Source organism: Lytechinus variegatus, chromosome 7 (genome assembly GCF_018143015.1).
Source record: "Lytechinus variegatus isolate NC3 chromosome 7, Lvar_3.0, whole genome shotgun sequence".
Classification (NCBI taxonomy): Eukaryota; Metazoa; Echinodermata; class Echinoidea; order Temnopleuroida; family Toxopneustidae; genus Lytechinus; species Lytechinus variegatus.
Window position 1 is genome coordinate 9491320 of NC_054746.1, and position 26572 is coordinate 9517891.

A 26572-nucleotide genomic window follows, 5' to 3' on the forward strand; every position below is an offset into this window, starting at 1 on the left:
CAAGTACAGGAATGTTTTATTGTTACGGGTCCTTCGGTCGTCGATCGGCTTTACCTTACTTTGGTTTAGTGCGACCCCACCTTCTACACCTCGCGCAAATAGGACTCTAAACACGTAGTGTTGGGCCAAAAAGGACATCCTTTATAAAACATTTTAATTTTGTTTTATCATCCCCGCAAATTCGACCCTAAACACGTAATTTTCCTAGCGAAATAGATACCCTTTTTTCATTATTTTTGTGTTTTTGACACCCTTATCACGTTACGTACGTAACGTGCCCTATATCGTGAAAAGGACATCCTTTTTACGTGTTTTTTTGGTCGCGGATGGTATCCACTCGTCAATGTAAGTGGCCCCCAGGGCCTTTGAAGAAGATTGGCAGTTGGCAGTCCATGGAGACAGACAGGCTTAGGGTAATACCAGTCAGCAAAATACAAAGGACAAAAAAGATGGAGATATAAGACACAAAGTAATTAAGCCAATAAAGCTCATGATTTTGCAAATTATACATTAATTATTGACAATTATACTTGTTTTGCAAAATGAGGAGAGGCAAGACTAGGTAAAGAATGTGGGGTGGGGTGAATTTCCAAAGTTGAAGTAAATTATTAAAGCCATATAGTTGGCCAATTATTGAGTGGGCTGGCGAAACACTATAAAGCGCTCCGTCGGTAAATTGCTGTACAATTACTGCCCAGTCGGCAAAATTCAGATCTGAAAAGAACAGAACACAACTTAGACTGGTAACTCATGAAATCAATATACAAAACACATTTCAGCTCGGAAATCGAACTCTTACTATTTTGTTTGATTTACATGTTGCTCTGTAAAAATATCAGTTTTATGATCTGACTATTAACATTTTAGCTCGCACTGCGCGCTTGCAAAATTTGATTTGTCAGGTTCTTATTATTTCCGAGTATTTCGTAAAGTTTTAAAAATTTCATATTCAGGTTTGATTGTCAAAAAAGTATCAGCTAGCGCTGCACCCTCGCATTTTCATTAGTGAGTTATGTATATCTCAATATTGATTTTATAACAAGCTACTTAAAAATGTATCAAAGTGCTTGAAATGTCCAATTTCAGGCCATAATATTAACAGATTTCGTACTCTCATTAGGCTTATTAGATTAATAAATAAAATATCAATTTAATAATTAAATCGTCCCTTTTTCAGAATGGAATATCGAAATAACTTCATGAAACATATTTTGCTCAGGATCTTTGTCTTTAATTGTTCCTAGACCCTGTTGCTGGAGGGGATAATTAGAACTGAAAAATATCGGGTCATTACATAAAAACGAAAATTTCGCTCACACTTCGTGCTCGCATTCCCTGCTCACTATGATACAATGTAGCTTTTAATATCCAATTTAAAAGTCAATATACACAAATTATTTTGCTGGCAATTCGAGTTTCCATATATTAGCATTTTGTTTACAAAAAGTAAGGAATATGAAAAAAAAATCAGCTGGCATTATTTGGAAGGCAAATTTAGTGAGATACGTAATCTCTTCATGTATTACAGAAAACAGTAATTCAAGTGTTACCGTTTCAATTCAGTATATCACTCATTTTCATCTCGCCCTTTGCATCTATTGTTTAGTCACATAACCATCATGTTCATCGTTTCAAAACATGCTTAGAGTCCGAGGTTTTGGGTCAGAATATTTATTTATTTAGCTCGCGCTTCGCGCTCGCATCAATTGTTTAGATAGATACCCATCCTGTTCATGGTCACAATAAATGTATTAGAATTTTGAGATTTGGGTCGAAATATAAAAAATTGTTCCGCTCGCACTTCGCTTTCGCATAAAATATTTAGTTAAATAGCCATTCTGTTCATGATTACCAAAAGTGCTCAGAATGTCAAGATTTTAGGTCAGATTACCAAAAATTTTCAGATTGCGCTTCGCGCTCATATCAGTTGTTTAGATAGATACCCATCTTGTTCATGGTCAAAAAAGTGCTAAGAAGTTTTGGGTTGGAATAACAAAAATTTTGTGATCGCGCTTCGCGCTTGCATCAATTGTTTGGATAGATAGCCATCCCATTCATGGTAACAAAAAAGTGCTTTAGGATATCAATTTTTTTGTCGGAATATCAAATATTTTCATAAAATATTTAGTTTAAATACCCATTCTGTTCATGATTATCAAAAGTGCTTTAGGTCAGAATATCGAAAAAATTTCACTATTTTCACATCAATTGTTTAAATATACCCATCCTGTTCATGGTCACAAAAACTGCTTTAAAAGAATGATCAGTTTTGTGTTGGAATATCATAAAATGTTTAGATAGAAAACTATCCTGTTCGATGACCCAAAGTGATTAGAATGTCAAAAGTTTGGGTCAGGTTATCCAAAATTTTCAGCTCACGCTTCGCGCTCGCATAAAAGGTTTATTTAGATACTGTCCTGTTCATTATTCATGTTCTTGGGGCGGCTGCCTTGCTAAATATTTCATCATGTTTGTAAGAAAAACTATGTACTCAAAACTACAGACTATAGTGTAGACTATCCCGTAAAGAAATATACAAAAAACAGATTTTAACAGCATGCAGACTGGGAACATACGGGTGAAAATATTTTCCGCCCCCCCCTGTGGGCCCCCCTAAATTTTTATGCTTCCGCGGTAAATGCTCGCGAGGATGCTCTTTTAATAGTAATTAGCGAGTTTCACAACTTCAGATTTGAATTTTTCCAAAAATAAATCCTAAATACATATTTTATCAACCAGAAATCATTTTAATTACTACAAAACACATGACTACTTTACGCAGATAATAATCTCAAGGTGAAAATATCAGTTTGCACCAAAATGCAACTTTTGACATATAAGTGCCCGTTTTTACTCTGCACCCCCTTCTCCCCCCCCAAAAAAAAAAAACGAAAATATGTTCCACCACCCCTGCATGGTTTGACCAGTGTTAACAATGGACCAACCTGAGCAATCTCAGAAATGGTATAGCGAATAAAACTTCAATGTGAAGTTTGTGGAGCCATATATTCTGACGAGTATACCTGCAAGTTAGCAACCAAGGCACAGTAGCTCTTCTATTTTGACCAAAAATGTACAGATATCTTTAAATATGTATAGATTTAACTTTTAAGTATTCACCAAAATGCCACGAATTCAATTCTAAAAATTAAAAATATTTAAGCATCCCCCATCAGGCTCCCCACTGACGCGCCAAATTTAGTCGGTAAATTTAGCTGGTACACCCCCCCACAAAATGCTTCTGGCTTCGGCCCTGCCCCCCCCCCCCCCCCGGATATGCGTCATGCAGATGAACAGTGAAAGTAACTGAATATTTTTGTAGTCTACTGAATGTGAGAAGTTGATGATTGATCAATTAATTTGATGATTATTGGGATGATTGATTTGGATGTTTGATTGATTGATCGATTGATTTGATCATTGACTGATATATTATCATTATATCAGTAAACACGGAATTACTGAATAATAAAAAAACATTTTTCAACACATGGTTTATTCAATTATTGTTTTAACATTTTATTGATTTGCTTGATTTTGAATGACTTGATTTTGATTTAATAATTGGTTGATTGATTTATTAAATAACTGGTTGATTTAATGATTGATTTATTTGTTTATTTTATGATCCCCAATTGATTGATCGATTGATTTATCATTATATCAATATACATGGAGATAGATAGATAGATAGATAGAAGCAAGCCTTGGCCTTGGACATTCAAGCGAGGAAGAGGAATGAGAAGAGGGAGAGAGGGGGAGGGGGAACACGTGAGGGCGAAAGAAAGATAGGGCGAATTTCAGTAGGAAAAAATAGCATTATCCATCTTGTAAAAAGGGTATTTCCCCTTAGGGATTTTTTAGGGGAAAGAGATCACAAAACGCAAAAAAAAATCAATTGATACGTTGATAGGCAGTATATCTTTTCTCATATTGTGTTTTGATTCTATAGTGTCTCAGATTGACAAAACCTAAAGTAAAAAAAAATCATTTTTATATCCTTTTGAAGATCACTTTATTTTGTTAGTATTCTTTATTCCGGTTTGGGGGGTAAAATAAGTGTGGAAGATACAAGAAATGAGAACTGAAATTCAAAAGTGGATGTAAGCAGAAAAGAACCATGAAAACTCACAAGAGTCCTAAAAATTACTCATTTGCAGGTCAGCATTTGAAAATGTCAACTTGCGTTTTGTGCTCTCTTCCCCCAAAAAAATCCCTATGGGGAAAATACCCTTTTACAAGATGGATAATGCTATTTTTTCCTACTGAAATTCGCCCTTTTTAAAAAAGAAATACATTTTTTTGAAGTAAAACATAATGCATTTTAGGTTTGAAAATCATTCAATTCAGGCTTGCGCTTGTTCATGGTTGCAATTTTTTTTACAATGTCCAGAGTTTTCAGGTTGGAATATCACAAATTTTTGGCTTGCGTTCTGCGCTGGCATCATTCTATTCCTGGTTACAAATGCTTGGAATGTCCAGTTGTCAGGTTGGAATATCGTATATTTTTCCAACTGTTTGGTGTCATTTGAAAGTTGACTTTATTGGCTTCCATATATTTATGTAAGTGTTCCCCCCCCCCAAGTGATATATTTTTTATTTGGCAACCATTTCAAGTGTATAGTTTTTTTGGACGCATTGTACAGCGCTTTTCAATGAAGAACATAATACAAAGTGAAATAGAAATTATATAACAAAAAAATAAAAATATTGAGGAAACTGTCAATTGGGTTATACGTTGAATATGCTTTTCATGAGATCTTTAAATTGGATCTAAACAATTTTATATTTGGGATACAACGAAGGCAAAGCTGGGAGAGTATTCCAAAGACGTGGGGGCAAAGCCTGAAAAGGACCTATCACCCCCAAAAAAGTTTTTGCTTTTTTGACAGTTGAGAAATTTTGATTTTGCAGAACGAAGGGACCATGGCATGGGAGTGTATGTCTGGATTGATTCAGAGACTATTTTGGAGCATGTCCATGGAGAGATTTGAATGTAAGGAGTAGAGATTTTAATTGTATACCAAATTTGATGGGGAGCCAGTGCAATTAGGCATTATGGAGGCGCGATAGCTCAGTCGGTAGAGCGGGGGATTCGTATTCAGGTGACCCGGGTTAGATTCCCACTTGGTGCGCTAGTACCCTTTGGTATAGGCATGGATCCCCCTCATTTCCATATCCATTTATGCTCTATATTATACTGTTTTTTTTACGAAGTAAGAATGCCCTTCTGTAAAATTGTATTTGATTTGTATTGTTTTATATTACTTTGTATTATGTTTTGAATGGAAATGAAATAAAAAAGAATTGAATTGAATTAATCTCAGTACCAGGTCCTTCGGAGAGGACCTTAAGCCGTCGGTCCTCTGGTTGCTTGCTTGCTTACAAGCATTCATGCTTTCTTAGCAATCAGGTAAAAAAAATCACCACCAATCAATCAGTCATGTTTTAGTGACGGAAACTAGACGGGCTGCAGAGTTTTGAATTCTCTCCAGCTTTGAAATATCATTTTCTGGAATTCCATGGAGCAGGCTATTGCAACTGTTATGAAGTGAACTAATAAATGCAAAAATGAGGACTTCAGAAGATGACTTAGAGAGACATTTTCGAACTTTACCATTTTTTTCTTAATTGCTCTCATTTTTAATTTCCTTCTGTGTATATACCAAATATACTCCGTGTAATTCTACAAAATACATTTTTAAACTCATACGTATATATAATTATACGACTCAAGCTAAAAACAATTGTAGCACCCCTACAGGGGTATGGGGTGCTGAAATAAACAACGAGGAGAGACAAGTGATGTGTGGTGATATAGTGTCAAAAGAATAATGGCACTTCTTTATTACTCATATCAAAATATCAAATGATAGCCATAAACGATACATAACAAATCTATGTACAACATCCAAACAGTATTAATGATCAAGGTTCCAACATAATTCCTACTGTAATATGTGTTAACAGCACAAATTAATAAAGAAATAACCCAACCCTACTACCATGAAGCATTATAATCGCTTATCAATATCTGTTATCATGGTTTCATGAGAGTAACTTATGATGTAAAACAAAGTATTTGTAACCAAATATTATAAGAACTATTCAGTGGTATTTGAGTTAATTGATTGAAAGAGAATGTCATTATGTTGCTGGAACTAATTCAGAGTGAATTTATATAACAAACTTTGGGGAAAATAATACAAAGAAGTATCGGCTAATTATCTAGCCTAATAATTTCTTGGTTAACCTGGATAATACCAATAAGCTAGTTAAAGGACTTAACCCCAGTTAAAGACAGTATAACTATGTGATAGTTAATTAAAAGGTCAAGTCTCTATTTTGTGTCACTTTTAGCAGAAAACAAAATGGCTGCCTTTCTGGAAAATCCAGTCAAAATTTATCAACTCAGCACTATACTGTGGGTCAAATGACGAAAAGTTAAAAATTTTGGTCTCAAAAGAAAGAGTGAGTTCTCCTGAAGAGATTGATACCTTGCATTCAATACCTAATCTGACTAAACGTGTAAAAGAAAAGAAAACGTCTCATTAGACACCCCTCAATTTAATGTAAAAATGCAGTGTTCCATTCCTATATTTTGTGCGCTTCCTATGGTATTGCAGCTACAAGTTCTACTTGCTTGATGTCCTTCAATGGGCTAAATATGTATTGTGTGGATTTACAACTTCTTGTTTACATGTTTAATTTCGTTCGAGGTGATTTATTACCTATATTCGCATAAGAATAAACAAAGTAAATAAAAGAAAATTGATAACAAACAAAGATTGTAAGCATTTCTTTTGCTCATTTCGCCTCTCTTCCCTATTATAACAGTTAATTTGGAGGAAGAAGGGGGGGGGGTGTTATAGGCATCAACCCCGCCCTGCTTACAAGCCAGAAATGGGGGTATGTACCCCGACTCAGCACCCCCCCCCCCCCCTCCTGTAGCTTTCAACGAAGTGAATAGTATTCAAGTGCGCAATCTATGATGTGTTACATCTGACTGTGACAAGTTTATGTATTTTAATGTTTTGTTCATCTTTCTTTCTCTGCGTGCTCTAAATATTGAAAATAGGAATCCTGATGATAATTAGAAGTTATTCATCATTTTGAAGTTCCTACTAGTACTTGTTTCATTTCACACTCTCAAACCAACCAGATCTCCTATTGGCAGTAGAAACTCGCATTTCTGCATGATAAATGATAAGCATTGAATATACATTTGAAAGCGTCATTTCAGCAGCGTAGTCGATAAATGCATGCACTAAATGCCGAGTTACATACTTATCAAATGTTAAACATAACCTATCACTTTGCATGAAACTGTTTGAAGCATTCTCACCACCGATTTCTAGCAGACGACGCCCAGCCATAGCAACGACAGTGTAGAAGTGTAGTCGCGATATAGGGCACACATGAGTATTACAGACCCCCATTCACTCACGTGTTATATCATAGCTCATCAAAAAATCATTAAAAATCAATCCCTCGATAGATTTTGCTTTAATTCACTGACATTAGTCACAATTAAGAGTACATTAAGACTTGATATGTTAATCAGGTACTTGACCAGCTCAATCAAAAGTTAAATGGCCTGAAATAAGACTAACCATAATTTCGGCCAGTTCATCGCCAGAAAAACCAGAACTGCATTGTGGGTAATAATGATTAAAATGAAATACAAAAATGCAGTCTAGCCTTCCCAAACACCTTGATTATGAAAGAGTATGAACATAGCATTATGTCTATCGTTTTTCTTTTGATATAAAAACATTTAATCTATTTTTAATGAATTATTTTAATCAATAAAGTCATGTGATCTTTACTTACGCCTGTCCGGCATGCTTTGCGCGCGGTTGAATTACTCTCATGTGCCCTATAATCAAGCCTCTTCCAAAAGAGAAGGGGAAAATACTATCTTCCAAGCCATGCTCAGAATATATGTACAAAAAGGGGGAAAATAAAGAAGAGTCTGCTCTTGAAACAAAACAGGACTTCTGTTTGCCACTAGTTTTCCTTCTCAGACCCTCCAAAATGCTAGTCTTCAAAACCAAGGTTTGTGTCCCATTTAAACATACAGCTCTAAATGTAATAGCTATTGTACATAATAGTCTACACACTCTACAGGGTCTGATTAGCTAGACTAACTCTATTACCAGAGGAGAGATAAGCAGTCTCCGAAGGGCTGACCACAGGCTCCTTATCTCTAAACTATTTCTTTCTCATAAACAGCAGTGGTTTGTACCCAGTTCACACAATCAAAACTTTCACGTTCTTAAGACTGATACCTTATTGCCACCCATACAAGAGAAATTCAATGGGCATGTTCCCACAATCCTAAAATGAACTTAAACTGTGTTCATATTCACTATCCACCAGCAGTCCAACACACGATCATGGCATAGGACCCTTTTCATACTAAAATCTTAATCCACTCTCTCTCCTGCGTAAGTACATGTATAATACCATTTACGCTCTCTCACTAGTGTATGTCTCTCGACTCAAGCAATCACATCATTCTTCCAAACTATTAATCTATATACAACAACAATCAATATTACTCTGATTAGCAACTATAGATTGGGTAAATATAACATCGATTATTAATCCAACTACTTATGTCAAAGCAAGTATCAACTGCAATACTCTTTCAATTCAGAATCTCAGTCTCTAAAATACATCTGATCAATTATATTATGTTTTCGAAACCTTATCAGCATATGAGTAGTAGATATATGAATTAATTATACTTGCGCAAATATCAGAATATTTCAAGAAAAGAAAAGAATTTCATCTTACCTGAAATAAACAACGAGGAGAGACAAGTGATGTGTGGTGATATAGTGTCAAAAGAATAATGGCACTTGGTATCACCTCATCACCAGTCCAACCCCAAATTTCTGGGCTCAACCATTCCATAGGAGGGGGAGGGGGTGAACTCTTCTGGGAAAGCTTAGGCAAACCTTCCACTGTTATGTAATATCCTAATTCAGACTGTCTTTACCTCAGTCTGTATTCAGGCTATACTACAAATGGAAAGAACAGTTTTTATAAGAGAGTGAACAACAATATAATTAAATGAATATAATGAATAAAAAAATAGGGGGCTCCAATTTTACACAAAATATCTATTTTGCCAGGATCACACAATCAATGCATAAAGTCAACTCATTTCCGAAGAAAGAAAGCACAAAACAACAAAAACTTATTTTCGAAAAGTTTAATCCTATCAAAAGCACCATTTCTCATAATGAACATTTAATTTTCAAAATGTAATAAACTAGTGGTAAACTTGTTTATACTTATCTTATAAAACTAGCTAAGGCAAAACATGTATTAAATGAATAATGTATTTCATATCCTACATAAATTAAATCAATGTATGCTGATTGGTTTATATGGCATCATGTGACCAGATATATTTTCACTATTTTGTCAGACATGGTATCAATACTAGAAATTACAACTCCTTCAACGCAGTCTTGCCAAACCCAATAAGGACATTTCTTAAACTCTCATCCAAATATGCTGCTATAAAAAGTCTGGAACTCTTTGCCAACATCAACGCAAAATATCCAATCCCTGCAATCTTTTAAACGTGTATATAAAGCTCCCATTTTTTAACTAATGTTATTCTAATTCTTTAATCAATTGTTACCTTACCTCCTGAATATTTGTCTCGTTTAATACTTTGCTTTAACTTGTAATTATTTTAGATTACAATATCATTTTTGAAGCTTTCTATCATGAATTCCCTATAGTTATTTTGTTAAATTGAATTGTAATTGTTATCTTTAATCTTTGATGATTTTTTTTTCATTTTCAATTTTTTAATCTGTTGTATCAGGACCATGAAGTAAAACAGCTGTGCTGATCATGTTTTTATCCTGTATAAATGCAAACTTTGAATTAGAGGTCCTGAAAGGGGGTTTTGTGTCTTTTGTGTTAGATGAACCGTACGTTGAAACAAAGTAAACCAGGGAATACCCAATTTGAATTAAAACTGGAAGCCTCGATCCTCTCCTGATATGACACTTTGCATTGCTATATATGTCAAACATTTATTTATTATGAGAGAACAAGAACACTTCATGAGAAAGAGAACTCTTCGTTATTAGTATTCACATAAATGCTGGTGTTCTTTCTCCCAAATGTGGCTACTTGCCTTCAAAATCTCATGTAATATAACGATCGAGGAAATATGAAATAAAAAGTAAGATTAAACGAGAACTTACCAATTGAAGCTTGATCTTTATTTTATGAATATTTAGGAGGAAGTAATTACATGCCCTCCTCACCCACCAAAACTTTTAAACTGTAGTGTAAGTTCTCTTTTTTCCTATCGTTTGTAGCCACATCTGGGGGGCGTTTCATCAACATTTTTGTCCGACAAGTTGTCAGATCTGAAAACTTTCCTGGATTGAGAAGCACCGTTACTATAGTAACTGGCATATAAAACAGGACTTGTCGGATAAAACGTCTGACAAGTCCTTTCATGAAACGCTCCCCTGGAGCTTTGAATACTGACTGCGCATGCCCGGGCGGGATCTCTCTTGTTATAACTTGTATATAAAACGGTAAGTTATCGTTTGATCTTATATACATACAAAAGCCTCACATTGATTTTCAATTTTCTTTCTTTGCTTTGACGAAATCTTGCAATTTTCTACCGACTTCTCACTATTGATAAAACTCGTCCTTTGCCACGTTTATACTTCAAAATAAGATTATTGGTGGCATCTATATAGATCTTTTTGTATTCCTATTCAATTAAAAGAAATTGGATAAACGTCATGAACAAAATGTTCTTGGCAGTATCGGATGATTTAATTTCTCATTCAATCATTACTTGTAAGTATTAGTAATTTATTAATATATCATCAAGCAATTTTTTCTGAGGACCTATTTTAAATTTAAAGGAAATTTGAATGTTGAATATAACCAAAAAATGTTTCACTATACATATTGCATTTACCTTATAATTGAAAAAAAATACCTAAAGTTAGGGAGCTGTATATAAAGCCACTTCATAGTCTAGTCACTGTAATAGACATTTATGAAAGGCGCCTATAATATGCAAAATTTGGTAATAAATATGTGTTCGCGTTTTCATGTGATTTGGAAGGGGTTCTACTAAAAGTTAAGGCTGCATAAGTTCATTTTGTTTATAAAATCTATTCGGGTAAATAGCCACCCATAAAATATTTGACAGGCTTCGTATAATAGTACAACAGTTAGTACATCAATGCCTTGTTACAACCGATAGATAATGTCGCAGCAACGCATGATGTCGCAGATTGCGACATTCTGCCAAGAGCGTCCATCGCATAATGTCGCAGTCAACGCATAATGTTGTCACTTTTCTAAAGCATAATGTCACATGTCGCATCGCATAAGGTCGCAGCCAATTTCTAACGCATAACGTCACAAGTTACAACGCATGATGTCACAGCTGTATTTGCTTCAGGACTCGAGTTACAGATAAGATAAGATATTTAAGATAAAATATTTTGTTCAAGTTCTTTCATCTGAACGTTTTTTAAAGTATGTGTAAGGTTGTGTTGGAATGTATGGTTATGTGTGTTAAGGGCAGGGATATTATATAAATATAATATATATATCCACACACACACACACACACTCACACCCATATACATCCCCCCATGCGAAAATGAACGAGATAGGCAATACCGCACTTCCGGTGCGGACTAACTCCGTTTGTAACCCTCTCCTCGAAGTGGGTTGAGTACTCCATTTTGAATCCGGAATCGAAAGATGTAATTATTTTTGTACATGCATGCTCCCCCATCCAATCGGATAAAATCGCCCATTTCTTTATTAAAACGTCGTGAACAACGATAAAGTTAAATTTGTATTTTAAATTGTCTTTAAAACACAATAAAGAGGTAATCAATGGCTTCACTCTCTCGCGAAATAAGTTTTTAAAAAAAATACATCACCCCCCCCCCCGATAATCGATTCAATACTGGGCCCACTACCCTGCATCCGCGCCTACCCCAAACACACACACTTTAAAAAATGTTAGATTAAGCCAAATACTGAGTGAAAGCATATTTTAGATTTTATATGTAACTCGAGTCCTGAAGAAATACCGCTGTGACATGCGTTACGAAGTGTGACGTTATGCGTTAGAAAATTAATGACATTATGCGTTGGACGCTCTTGGCATAAGTGTCGCAATCTGCGACATTATCACTTATAACATGTCCTATTTACAAAAGAGTATAAGTATATATTTCCACAGACTGTATTTGCAGAACAACAGCAGCAATGCAAACAATAACAAAACTGAATTTGAAATATATATAGCCATTTTCAACAGTAGAAAAAGGTAAATTCATACCGATTCGGGAATGTTGCTATTTCAAGACAACTTCGTTTTTTAAACTCATAGGGCTTATCTAAATCGATAACCTAGTAATTGGTTGGATTTAGGCCTATGCCCAGCTGCCTCGGGGATACTGTTTCAGAACCATAAAGGCAAAAATAGTTTATTTGAGTGACTTGGATATCTTTAAAGTGCTATAGATCTGCTTTAGGCTCAGGTATTTATGATGATTAATTAGAATCAATACTACATCGTATTGAGGAGACCCGACCAGGAAGACCGTGCATATAGTTTACACTGAAACTCTGACGAAATATTGAAGATACTTCATCATCGGCATTTGAACGCACTTGGAACGCACCTATGAACAAAAAGCCGTAACGAACGTGATTGAAACCATGAAATGTGTGTCACGATACGTTGGAAAGCTGTCGCGATTTTTCCATGATGAGACTCGTATACATCAAATAATTGCGATTAACATAAAATTAACATTGCATATCACAGTGGTCACACATAAAGAGGACAAAATATTGTTACACGTAAGTAAAAGTATTTAATGTACCCAGCTCTCTTGTGAACAGAGACATTTTGAATTGAAATCTAAGTAATAATTTCTTTCAATAAACTTTTTCGAGCTTGTGCATTACATTCAAGTTTGATATATTTAAACCATGTATGTAAATGCTTAAACTGAGATCGAGAGTCCGAGGCTGACTCGTGACGAATCAGGGAGATTACGTTTAACGTTAACGACGGTACACTGTTAAAAAAACCCCTGATTTTCCAGAAAAGACAGAAGATTTTGCAGAAAGCAATAACAGAATCATTCTGTAAATTCATAAAACAGGAACTTTTCTGCAATTTAACAGAACAGGTCTGTTTAAAGAGGGGAAAAGGCTGTTTTATTTATGGAAATTTGTTAGGTTCTAACCCTATAGATTACGCAATCTGGTAAGATTACAGATGTTCTCGAGACTCTGCTGCAGGAATTTCTTTTATTTTAAGGATAAATTTTCTAACAGTGTAGCTTGATGAACGGCCGCTCGGATAGTGCTTCTGCGCATGTAATGCGCCAATGTTTTAGTTCTTGATAGAAAAAAAATTGAATATACCTAATTTCATATAATAAAATACAAAAATAACAAGTGGGGATATGACATCATCAACCCACCAAAAGAATATTCATGAAGACATGCCTAGAACTGTTTCATTGCAATAATGCCAATCTTTAAAATTAAATATCTTCGTTATTGCTATCCGATTTTGATAAGATTTTCAGCATTTTGCTTTGTGAATTTTACTATATTTATTGAGAAATGAATATCTCCAGCCTGGAGCATCCCATTAAAGTGGAACACGCAGTAGCGTTCTGATGCATCATCATTCATTTATCTTTGAATATGTCCCCTTGTCTAACAGCAAATCATAATTGTTTGTTTTGAAATTGTTGCATAAAAGATTTATCTTGGGTACTTTGGAATGTCAACTCGGCGCACCATCAGACGCTCCTGACGCTATAGCTTTCGGATAGGACAATTTTGATGATCGGGTCTCCTGCCAACACCCAACCTCTTACGATTAAAGAAAATCTGAAACAAGCGACAAAAGTACTCCACACCAACACTTCTCCAATAAATATCTCAAACACCTATTCACGAAGCGGCAACGAATATTTTCACAGCAGATGACTAAGGCAGCAGGGTCACTTTTGAACCCTTGGCGTCTTCAAGGCTCGAATTCCTGGCCATTAAAACATGTCGCCTGTGTCATTAGCATCGTAAGGCATCAACGTCAAAATCACAGCGCGAGAACGTAATTGAACTTAAAAGCCTTCGGTTTGGGAAAGTCTGGATCGCGAATGACTTCAAATTCCAGTCGGACCTCTCCGCTCAGGGAGCGGAATTCGAAGTTATTTTCTCCAGGACGCACCGGGGTCTTGATGTGGTGGGGGTCCACGCTCCCCGAAATGGGCTTTTTTCCATCGATGATTTGGGTCTTCTTGAAGCCTCGGTTTTCGTATATCCTTACCCCTTGGTGCTGGGGGTCGATGTAACAACTGTAGAGAGAGAAGACCATAACCAATATCAATAAAACATAAAGAGAAAGGGAAAAAGAAGTTTCGGTCAAGCAAATGTGAACGTGGCCATTAGCAAATGTTCGGGAATGAATAAAAGATAATATATACAAAAATCTAACTCTAAAACTTCAAATCATTACTGAATGATGAAAATCGCATTTGCCTCTAAAATCCTGAAATAGCAAATTTATTGAAAACATGTTATCTGCGGACCACGTATTTTATTGACAAACATGCAGATGGTTACCAAAAAGAATCGTGAAATCTGTCTTGGCTGTATCAGGACAACAAGATTTTCCACAATGGTCATGATTACTACCTCACCTCTCCCCCCCCCCCCAAAAAAAGGGTTTCATCAAAGACAAAATATAATATTACAGACGTGGTATATTGGGGAAAAATTGTCGGAAAAAATATCTTAAAATTCCTTTAAGTTTTTTTTTTTTTTTTTTGGGGGGGGGAGTGCACTATAGACAACTCTCGTCCTCCGGCAACGGAAACCCTTTTTTCAAGTTCACAACCCGTCCTCTCCCCCCTTACCCCTCTTCCAAAACGACGGGCCATTCATATTCACTTTAAACGTTTCATAATGAACGACTGTCATCTTTCTGTCATGCATATTGGAGGAATTATTATCTCGCGTCTTCACGTGCCGTCCCAGACAGCAAAATATGTTGATCCCACCCGGTATTACAGAATTACAATCATGTGGTATATTATAGGGCTGTAAACTATATGATTGTTATCGTCAGAGTCGTGAAGGCAATCATCCTCAGCTGGTTTGGATCCCAGCTTCGGATGTCGTGATACTGAACGAACCTAGTCCCTTGACAATGGTTGACAATTAATAATATCCCATTTCAGAAAAAAAAAGTCGGTAAGGTTATCAGGGGCCGATTGCACGAAAGGGTCTTTCCAAGGACCGTCTTTCGTGTCGCCCATCTTTTATCATACGCTATTAGCGGGGTGTTCCTGAAATTTATGATAAAGAATAAGATTCGTTAGCTTGCTTTTAAATCAAATTTTATACAATTTCATGATATATCACATCATTTTATAAACACATATTTTGTTTATTTTAACAGACGAATGAAATATGTTTGCAGATGATTTGTTTAAAATGAGTTTCGCATGGCGCATCATAAAAGATGGGCGACACGAAAGACGGTCCTTGCAAAGACCCTTTCGTGCAATCGGCCCCTGGTGTCTACAGTCTATTGTCAACTGCTTCTAATTTATACCTATCCTTTATACCTATCTTGAAAATAGCAAATTCATTGAAGACATATTATATGCGGACCACTTATTTTATTGACAACTATGCAGATGGTTTCCAAAAAGAAGATGATCGTGAAATCTGTATAACAATAATTGTCTTGGCTGCATCAGGACAACAAAATTTTCCATAAATGGTCGTGATTACTACCTCACCTCCCCCCCCCCAAAAAAAAAATAGTTTCATCCAAGAAAAAATACAGTATTACAGCCGTGGAATATATTGGGGGGAAAGTTGTCGGAAAAGATGTTTCAAAACTCGTTTTTTTTTTAGTGCACTACAGTGCGTATCAAAAAAAAGTTTACACTTTGAAAAAATCGTGTAAAATTATACATTTGTAATATCCTGAAGATTTTTCCAAATTTTAACATTAGTACAGATCCATTCAAGCAAATGACGATATAACTTTCGAAAAATATTTCCGCTTGAGTGAGCACCACTTACTTTTTAAAAGTTAGTGAAAAATGATTTGTGCAGAACTCTGAAATAGTTATGCGAATAAAAGTAGAACTTAAACATGAAGAAAAGGTGGAATTTAGCTAGTAAAATTGATTTGAAGAAATCTTTTATCCTTTTTGACTTGTTTCCTTGCCCATAAACACTTCAAAGAGTGCATTTCGCCCCACCCCACACACCGCAGCCATCGTGACGATATTTGCTTTACACTGAGCTGTGATTTACATGGAATGGCTTAAGCTTGATTTTTTCATTTTGTTAATCATTGCCAAGCTTGGGAAAGCGTGGAGAAACAAAATTTATATTAAATGAAAAATGACATGTAAACCCACTTTTAATGATAAACACTTAGTGAAAAAATGCTGGAGATATCTGATATAAACTTTTGTTCAGATTCAGTTATGTCCTCAGATCCAGCTAGCACAAAAAGGGTAAAGGTTGTGTTTACTTAGTGTTGAAATTTCAATTTGGGTGGCAAAATTGTTGCAAAATGCTTCAATGTATCCATCTTATTTCAATTGACTAAAAGTGCAAAGGAAATGTATGAGAAATGCTGTGCAGGGTAAGTTTGATTTTGCCGTTCCCCCTTGACACAGCGTGAAAATGAGCATTTCTGCGCAAACAGATTTCTGCGAGCTTTACAAAAATGGACAGCGCTCAATCAAGTGTAACATTCTGACAAAACTTTTACTCTCATTGGATAGATGAGACCCAAATCGAAAATAATATGTGAAAAATTTACCCACATGTTGTATATTTTTTAATTCCTAGGGCTTTTTCAAAGTGTAAACTTTTTTTTATACGCACTATATATATAGATCACTCTAGTCCTCCGGCAACGGAAATCTTTTTTTCAAGATCGCAAACTCCCCCTTACCCCTCTTCCAAAACGACGGGCCATTCATATTCACTTTAAACGTTTCATAATGAACGACTTTGTCATCTTTCTGCCATGCATATTGGAGGAATTATTATCTCGCGTCTTCACGTACCGTCCCAGACAGCAAAATATGTTGATCCCACCCGGTATTACAGAATTACAATCATGTGATATATTATAGGGTTGTAAACTATATGCATGTTATCGTCAGAGTCGTGAAGGCAATCATCATGCCAGCTTTATGTCATGATACTGAACCAACCCTAGTCCCTTGACAATGGTTGACAATTAATAATATCCCATTTCAGAAAAAAAACGTCGGTAAGGTTATCAGGTGTCTACAGTCTATTGTCAACTGCTTCTAATTTATACCTATGATGTATACCCTAATCACATACAGTTTTCTCTAATTAGAAGTATAGTCGAATATGTCAAGATAATTCAAATTATTCCATTGAACATGTTATTCATATGAAAAATATTGCTCAGACATTTGGTGTATGTGCTGTTTGCAAAAATAACAACTAGGTTTAAGTGATATGAAAAAAAATGTTATCAAATCAATGAGAGTCCTGCAATATTGTTCATTTGTTCTATTGTTATTTCCAGAAGAAATGAAAGTGAAATAATGTAAAAGTACATGAAATTTCTGCGTCTAAATTGAATGCAAACTGTAATTTCCCAAACTTTCAACTTTGCAACTTTAAAATTGGTAACTGCACCTTTTTATCACGCTTGGTGACTGAATGATCGCACTTTCTTTCAGTATGTGCCGGGTTTGTGCATTTTTAGTGCGAAAATATTATCTTACACGGTCTCATGTTTATTTATCCTGATTGGGCCTATAAACAAGTAATTTGAAAAGCTGTTATGTATGCTATAATGAACTGGCTCCATCCTAGTCAACTTATCCCCTTCCTTCCCTTCCTCTTCTGTCTTCTGTGCCACAACTAATACTAATACAGGGGCCGCGGAACGGTTTTCAAAGTGTGGGGGGCTGACCATGCAAAAAATCACAGTCAAATGGTCATTATCAAGTTTTTGTATACGGTTTTGGAAAAAAAAGTGGGGGCTGAACCTCCCCAGCCCCCCCCCCCCTGCTTCCGCGTCCCCTGTATTATGACACAAATCATAAAACAACAGAACAAAGTATGGTCATTATAAATTGCTTTTGACATTATACGACCACGCGATAGCCGGTGTATTTATATCCTTGTAAAGAATTTGGTTTCGCGCCCAGGGCCACGCAATCAAAACAAATTCCATTGTGAAGTCGTATATATGAAGGGCAATCACTATGTTACCATCAGCAGTAGATTGCAGAGGTTATTTTCATATCATGTGTCGTCATCATGCTTAACACATTTTGGACGGCGAATTCCAAATCTGTTTGTCATGAGTATCATCTCACAAAGCAAATTAATGTATTCTACCTACTACTTTTTAGTTTCATTTGCATAAACATTATACAATAATTGAAACAAAATGAAACCAGCGCATGTTTCTGTATACTAGTGGACGTTGCAGTGAGTTTACTAGCGGATTGTGGCTATTGAAATAATTTCATCTGATTGATTAGATTAATTCATTCGAGAGTTTTTGCGCCCGCCACCAGCCCCCATCGGTTCCTGGCGACATGTATTGATGCATGGTGTATTTATTTATCCATGACCATTTTTGTTAATTGTATAGATCAATAAATCATAATGAATGATTTTTTATTAAACTAAATGAACATTGGACCAAGTCTGATTAGACCAAACGATCATTAGACCATATGACAATTAGACGAAATGAAAATTAGACCAATTGACAATTTGCCCAACTGGTCAATAGATCATTTTGCTATTTGACCAAGTGGTCATTAGACAAATTGGATATTAGACCTTGTGGAAATTACACTAAATGGAAATTAGACCAAGTGTAAATTAGACCAACCGGTAATTAGATCGTATGACAATATTAAAGGAATTGGATATTAGACGAACTGGTTGTAGAAATAGCGTGTTCACAATTAGTTCACATAGTGGATGTGGTGTGTTCACAATGTGTTCACATAGTTGATGTGGTGTGTTCACAATGTGATCACATAGTTGATGTGGCGTGTTCACATAGTGGATTTGGTGTGTTCACAATTTGTTCACATAGTGGATGTGGTATATTCACAATGTGTTCACATAGTGGATGTGGTATATTCACAATGTGCTCACATAGTGGATGTGGTGTGTTCACAATGTGTTCACATAGTGGATGTGGTGTGTTCACAATTTGTTCACATAGTGGATGTGGTGTGTTCACAATGTGCTCACATAGTGGACATGGTTTATTCACAGTGTGCTCACTCTGTGCATGTGTCAGTCACACTGTAAAAATGCTCAGAATGAATACCATGAATATAATTTCACACTGTGGACACTTCTACATTGTGTCATTGGACTATACATTGGAAATCCACAATGTTAAAATGCTAGAGTTCAACAATGTAAAGATGATTTCACACTATGAAATCACTGAGAGACACACTCCACACTGTGTTCAAGGATGTGAACCCACTGTGGGATACATGTAAGACACTGTCTTCTTCCAAGCAGGGTTATCATCCCATGAGGCTCCTTGACCATCATGGAAGTTAGAAGTACTTCTTGTTGGAGGGTGATAAGATGTTCTTTCTATCTTCCAAGTACCATGATTTTAGAATAAAAGCCATCCCTACCGGAAAACCCACACAGTGGAACTCAGTCTCGGTGTGTTCACAGCGTGGAACATAGTGTAAAATCATTATCACACTATTCAACTCGCACATTTTCACAGTGTGGATCACATTTATACATCGCCCACTGTGAACATTCACAATGTAGAGGTGCCCGCAGAGTGATGGAAATGTCTTCACAATAAATTCAAGCTTTTTAACAGTGCAAATAATATTTGACATATAGTACACAATAATAATAACAAAACAACAAAAATGATAATAATAACGCTTTATTTACCCAGGGTAGCCACTTCAATCATAAGACTGCTCTTCCAGCGGGACGCGCATAACATAATTAATAATTATGTTATTATTACCCTTCTCCAATCTTAATGCTGATCGCCAAATGTGACCACAGTGTGAACACACTAAGTACACTGTGTTCTTTTCCAGAGCTTTCATCTAGGGCTCCACCTTACAAAGAATTATGATTAATCCAATTAATCGTAACTCAATGGAAATCCATCGGTGTCATAATTATTTCTACAAGAAATTTGCAAACTGTCCTTTGTAAACAATGGAGAACACACCAATTTGTCAAGAAATCAATGAATGTATGGATATACATATCTAGATTTTTTGAACAAACATGCATTTTATACGTTGTCTTTGCTGGTTTTCATTAGATACGATTGATTGGATCAATCGTAACTCTTTGTATGATGGGGACCTGATGTTAAATTCTCTCTCTCTCTCTCTCTCTTTACTCACCTGAAGTCATCTCCTTGTGTTCCATATTTAAACCTGACTTCGATCGATCCCCTTGGATTGGTCCATAGTAGGTAGCCTCGGTCAGCCTTCAATTCACATGTATCACATGATCTAAATCCACTGCATCACGTGACCAAAGGGGGATAAAAAGAGGGTGATAATATACTCGGTGATGCAATAGCGAATCGTCGACAGATGCAACAAAGTCTAAAATGATTAAAAGTATGCGTTTTTTATTTGTTTTACTAGACGGGACAGCTATCATATCACATGATTTCAATCTATCCTGCATCACGTGACCAACGCGTTATACACTCTAAAACAAACTAAATGACAAGATTTTGAACCAGTTGGGTGCTGTATACTGATGTATCAACATTCTGTCTAGTCACAATTTTACTATATTCTTGTCATAAAAGACTGTATTCTGGTCAAATGCAACCAAAAAATTATATAGGCATGGCTGAATATTATATATATATAGAATTTGAATATGAAAAACAAATTTGAGAATTTAATCATACTTTGATGTTGAGGTTATAGTTGCAAATGGTTTGTTATTGTAGAAAGTTATTTCAATTGGATGCAGCCTAATGATGAATAATTGAAAGCTTTTATGATAACAACATAAGTAAATAAGGGCAGGTGTTTAGATTTTCTGGTCAGTTGATGTCTTAGACTCGTAAAGGCTTTGTGAATGTATTTAGGTATTGGATTATTAACGCTACATTCGACAATTGTACAAGTTTTCATGACATTGAATTTATGATTGTTTATTGTTTTTCATTAAACTGCAGGTCGAACCATGCATTCAAAAATTGGCATCGCAACTCGGTTTGATTTTGTGATTCTTGCTAACGATGGACACACAAATTAATGAGACTTAAATGTCACATAAACAAAAGCAAACAATAGTATTACATTTCATGGTACAACTTAAAAACACAATATGGCAATATTGCTCAGATTTGATTTCATCTTTAAAATCCACGAAAAACATACGTGAACTATAATCACAATAATTATGTTTCATGCAACTTGTAACAGATTATTGTGAAAATGAAGGGTATACAAACACAAAAATTCGTTTTAATGCTTAAAGTAAATTTCCCCAAATCATTAGTGATGAATAGCACTATATTTTTTCTTTAGAAGTCGTATAAATTATAGAAGAAAATACAACTAAAATTCTAGGACTCCTTCAATTTGTATATCTGATTCAGTTGTTATTACAATAACATGATATTTTACTATCAATGTTATTTACAACAAATTCAGGTATATTCATATTTTTCACATGGTTTCTTCATGATATTTCATAATCATAATTATGGTAAACTATTGTTCAATGTATATGGCATCCAAAGGAAATTTACTGGCGCAATAGTGAGTGTTATGTTTGCCAGTACTTCAGATTCAGTAGCATTAATTTTATTGTCCTCAATGGAAATTCACTCTGTTGGCATCACAAAATATACATACCCGATACATTATTTACACAGATTATACTGCACAACAATTGAATAACATTATCATATGCACTCCTTAGATGCCATTATTTCAGTCATCATATTGTTACATTATAATATTACATGTATTATGAAATTTTATGAAGTTTAGATGACTGGCGAAGTGACAAGATATGGGTCTTGTCATTAAACTTAAAATGGTTCACTGAAGTTCATGACTTAATACGACCGTTTGAACTTAGTCGATGTCACATTAATTAGGTCTATCTTTCGAAGCAACCAGACGCTGTCAGTACAATAGAGCACACACGGCTGCCAAACATTAATTCAATTCGATGCTGTTCTAAATTCTTTAATACTTAACAAGAAATAACTTTACATCATAACTTTTTGCACACACAATAATCACATCTATATATAAAACAAACGTTATAAAATAGATCAGAAATTGTGTATTTACCCTTTTTCGAATTGGCCCATCGATACCAGGCGACTTGGAGAGTCTATTACAACTGGTGGATAATCACCGGCTCGTATAATTAGCTTTGTGTCCTCAGACCAAATCATGTCCAAATAACTAAAATCCATCAAAAATTTCCGCGGCTTGCGCCGCGCCAGGTAGCTCATGCAAGCCTCCATTTCTGGTTGTTCCTCTTGCTGTTCCTGTTCCGGCATTTTCATGTCAACTTGGAGAGAATTTGTCGTGAAAAGTTTTTTCCACTACTTCTGTGGATAGCTGTGGCGTTGATGGGATGACGATGGCGGTGTGTGTGCGTGGATTTGTACGTGAATTCTTGAAGCGGTGACGAATACATGATGAATGTGTGTATGGGAAACCGTGGGTTAGATGTAGACTTGGTATATTGCAACATCGGAGTTATATCCCGGAGGGCAAACTGTATCGGGGACCATGTATGTTTTAAGAGACCATCCGTGTCGGAGGGCGATAGTTTGGTAGATAGTACACCAGGGGAGTTATAATATCTTATATACCCCAGTCATGTGTTGTACAGCCCGAGTGGAATAGCTTTGCTATCAGGGGAAGACGTGGAGGTGCTTTTATACCAGACCCTCTGGCATTCAGCATCGTGAGCAGACGATAATGACCCAGGGACTCCCTATAATACGACCGTGCTTTTGCCGCCAAAAGTTTCAATCTGTCATCGCGAAGGTTTATATCTGTTCATAAATAATCACAGCCCCTAGCATGGGGGAATGAGAAGGAATTATCTTTGGAAATGCCATTTGGTCACGTCCCTCGGTCCTGGCTCGCCGCCACCCAATCATAAAAATAACCACAGACCTTTGCTTTCATTCCAGAAATTAGATTGGGGGCTTGATTTGTGACGGGCATAACCCTGTCATGTTAAAAATATGGGAATCCAATAATCATTATTCAGCATGTTCAGTATGCAACATGGATGCATGCACTTTTAAACTCTGCAATCATCCGAGCAAGACCAGATTGAAATGATATATGCCATTATGTAGCGCAGGGCCCCGTCTTACAGAGAATTACGATTGATCCAATCCATCGTAACTCTATGGAAATCCATCAGTGTCATATTTTTTTCTTCAGGAAATTTGCAAAATGTCCTTCGTTAACAAAGGAGAACACACCAAGTTGTCAAGAAATCAATGAATTTATGAATATACATTCATATCTAGAAAAAAATTAAACAAGCATGCATTTTATATGTTGACTTTGACTATGTTGGCTTTCCATAGTTGCAATTGATTGGATCAATCGCAAATCAAGCCCACGCGATTTCATTTACGGTGTTATAGAATGGAATATGTTTTTGCCTTACGAGTTGCGGGGGCGCAAAATAACTCAAAAGTTCATTGCTGTATCATAACAAACATTGATCACGATAATCTAAATCCCACCCAAAATAAATTTGTTTACTTCAGACTGATATAGCATTTGAAAAGGCTTATAACTAGAATACCAATCGCGGGATTTGAAGAGTTTATAGGTGCGGCATGTTGTTATCAGTGGGAGCGTGCGAGAGACTAGCATCTACAAATAAGGAATGCATCCAGATCACGTGGTACATCGGATGTGTTTCGCCGTCTGTCAATGACCGCTGTATGTGTATTGAACTTGTGCGTGTCTGTTAAACCCCCATTCCACAGAGAGCAAGATCTCTAAAAGACTGCTGTAACTTTCAAAGATCTTCGAGTTCTTTCACGATTCTTGATGGCTCTTTCAATGGTCTTATGGTCCTCGGGAGTCCCAAAACTTTTTGAAACGGTTCAAAAGAGTCTTTAAGCGGTCTTTTAAGAAAATTGTCTTTTCAGTGGCGTACCGTGGATCACGGCATGGGGGGGAGGCACCAGCAAAAACTTTGAGTCACTTCGTGAACGCGCGGACGCGCTCAGTTGCCAGGTATACTGACCTAATAGAGACATTTTTAAGGACAGTGCCATTACAGAGCCATTACACGGATACGTATCAAATAATGCAAGCGCGAAGCGCGAGCTGAATTTTTTTTATATTCATACCTAAAAATGGACATTATAAGCAAATTTTTGTGTGTTCATGATACGTACCTGTCTCGCTAAACAAGTAATGCGAGCGCGAAGCGCCAGCTGAAATTTTTGTATATATTGACCAATTTTAGGAATCCATTAAGAGGATACATATCTCATCATATTCATCTAATGCTAGTTCCAAGCACTTGCTGATTTTGTTACAATTACATTTAAACACGTGAAGCACTTGTAGTCATTTTTTTCTTTTCTTGAATCTTTATTGCTTCAATAAAACAAAATATAAGCACAATAACCATCGTGTACAACAAGATACATCAATATTCAATGTAATGAAGATAAAGTACATCATTAAATACATAACAAATAAAAGCAAGTCTTAGTTCAAAATCAGTAAAAGCATCTCCTTGCCTTTTTTAAAAGAAATAAACTTTTCAACATTTTCAACAAATTTCAACTCATTTATGAATAAAGCAAACGAAAGTTGTCCTTCTTGACATTTTGTTCTTAAAATGAGAGTATTTTGCAAATAAAATTATTGTTTGAGAGATGTTGAAACTTACCTGGAACGCCAAAATATATATCAATATTTGAAAATTTGTGACAACTTATATTGTGGTAATTCAACCAAGTATTTACATCCGTCTAAATATTAGAAACAATAGGGCATTAACAGAATAAGTGCATCAAAGTTGGTGGTTCAGTTTTAGCAAAATTACACAATGGTGATTTCTTCACACCTATCTTAAATAAATACTCATTAGTTGATATACGACGGTGAATAAACTTATATTGGAACATTCTGATTTTCAATCCAAAGTAACCCAATAAATAGTAAAAAAAAATCTATTTTGCCACTGGACCAAAAGACTTAGATCATCATACCATTTTCACACTGCTCGGTTTCTGATAAATCTAAACAATGTTTTTTTACAAGTCTTAAATAGCAGGATTTAGTCACCTTCTTATAACTTATAAATCTCTTTAAACTATTTACATCGTCAGATTCATCATTTGTAACACTTGATCTTAAAGTATTTTCCATTCTTTTTTTAACAAGAAATCGATGAAAAATATTATAAAAACGCATTTTAGTCAGATTAAAGTCGTCTTGAAGTTCATGAAAAGATTTAAATAGTCCATTATTCTTTATAATATCTTTTACATATAAAATACCTGCTTTAAACCATTGTTCTAAAAATGTCTTTTATCGTCTATTTTAATATAAGATTTATTCCACAATGATTGATTAAAAATATCTTTATATTTAACTGGGTTGAAGTATCTGTAATGCGACCATGAAGTTAAAACATCTTTCCAGAAATTATTCATCCAAGGAGCTTCTTGGTTTATCCAAGTCTTTACCTGTAAAATTACCTAATATACCTATAAAATATAATGACTGCATATTTTATTCATATGTAAATAAAATAACGTCTTCCTGTTACCTTCAATTTCTTTGTAGCTATTTTCAGTGCCTGGCAAAAAATTACTGTATGAATCGTTTTCGAACCACCATCACATATATCGTTAAACAATACTTATCTTTTTATGCAATCTTTCTTGTTACTCCAAATAAATCGAAAAAAAAAATACTTTGGGAGAATCAAAAAACTGTTTTGGTGGATTTGGAATAATACTAAATAAATACACAAATTTTGGAATTAGAGATTTGATGACAGTTGTCTTCCCAGCTAATGATAACGTTCTCATATTCCATACTTTCAGTAGATTGTCAGCCTGTTGTATTTTATCATCGAAGAGAATGCGTCTTTTACCCATTTAACTTTACTTTCTTTAAAATTATTATTTCTAACACCATTTAGCCTTATTACGTTACTCTTCTCAATGTTTATGTTTAAACCTGATATATTTCCAAAATAATTTAGGATGGAACAACAGTTTAAAGATTTTTCTCCGTAGCTAATTATGATTGTATCATCTGCGTATTCGTATTTCTTTATTTCCAACCTTAATCCCTTGTATCTCTGTAGATTGTCTTATCAATGCCTCAATGAGTAAAAAATACGGGAGGAGTGGGCACCCCTGCCTTACCCCTCTCTCAATATAAAAAAAAACCGGGGAAGAAAATCCATTATT

At 35.4% G+C, this 26572-nt stretch overlaps 1 protein-coding gene across 1 annotated transcript; it reads right to left on the reverse strand.

Annotated features, from left to right (window-relative positions):
- Window positions 1-13626: 13626 nt before the first annotated feature.
- On the reverse strand, window positions 13627-23027 carry LOC121417960. Its single transcript, XM_041611671.1, has 3 exons — window positions 22437-23027; window positions 20508-20627; window positions 13627-14411 (listed from the first exon to the last, which is right to left on the reverse strand). The coding sequence occupies exons 1-3, from the start codon at window positions 22655-22657 to the stop codon at window positions 14153-14155; spliced, it is 600 nt and encodes a 199-aa protein (XP_041467605.1). The 5' UTR covers window positions 22658-23027; the 3' UTR covers window positions 13627-14152.
- Window positions 23028-26572: the final 3545 nt, after the last annotated feature.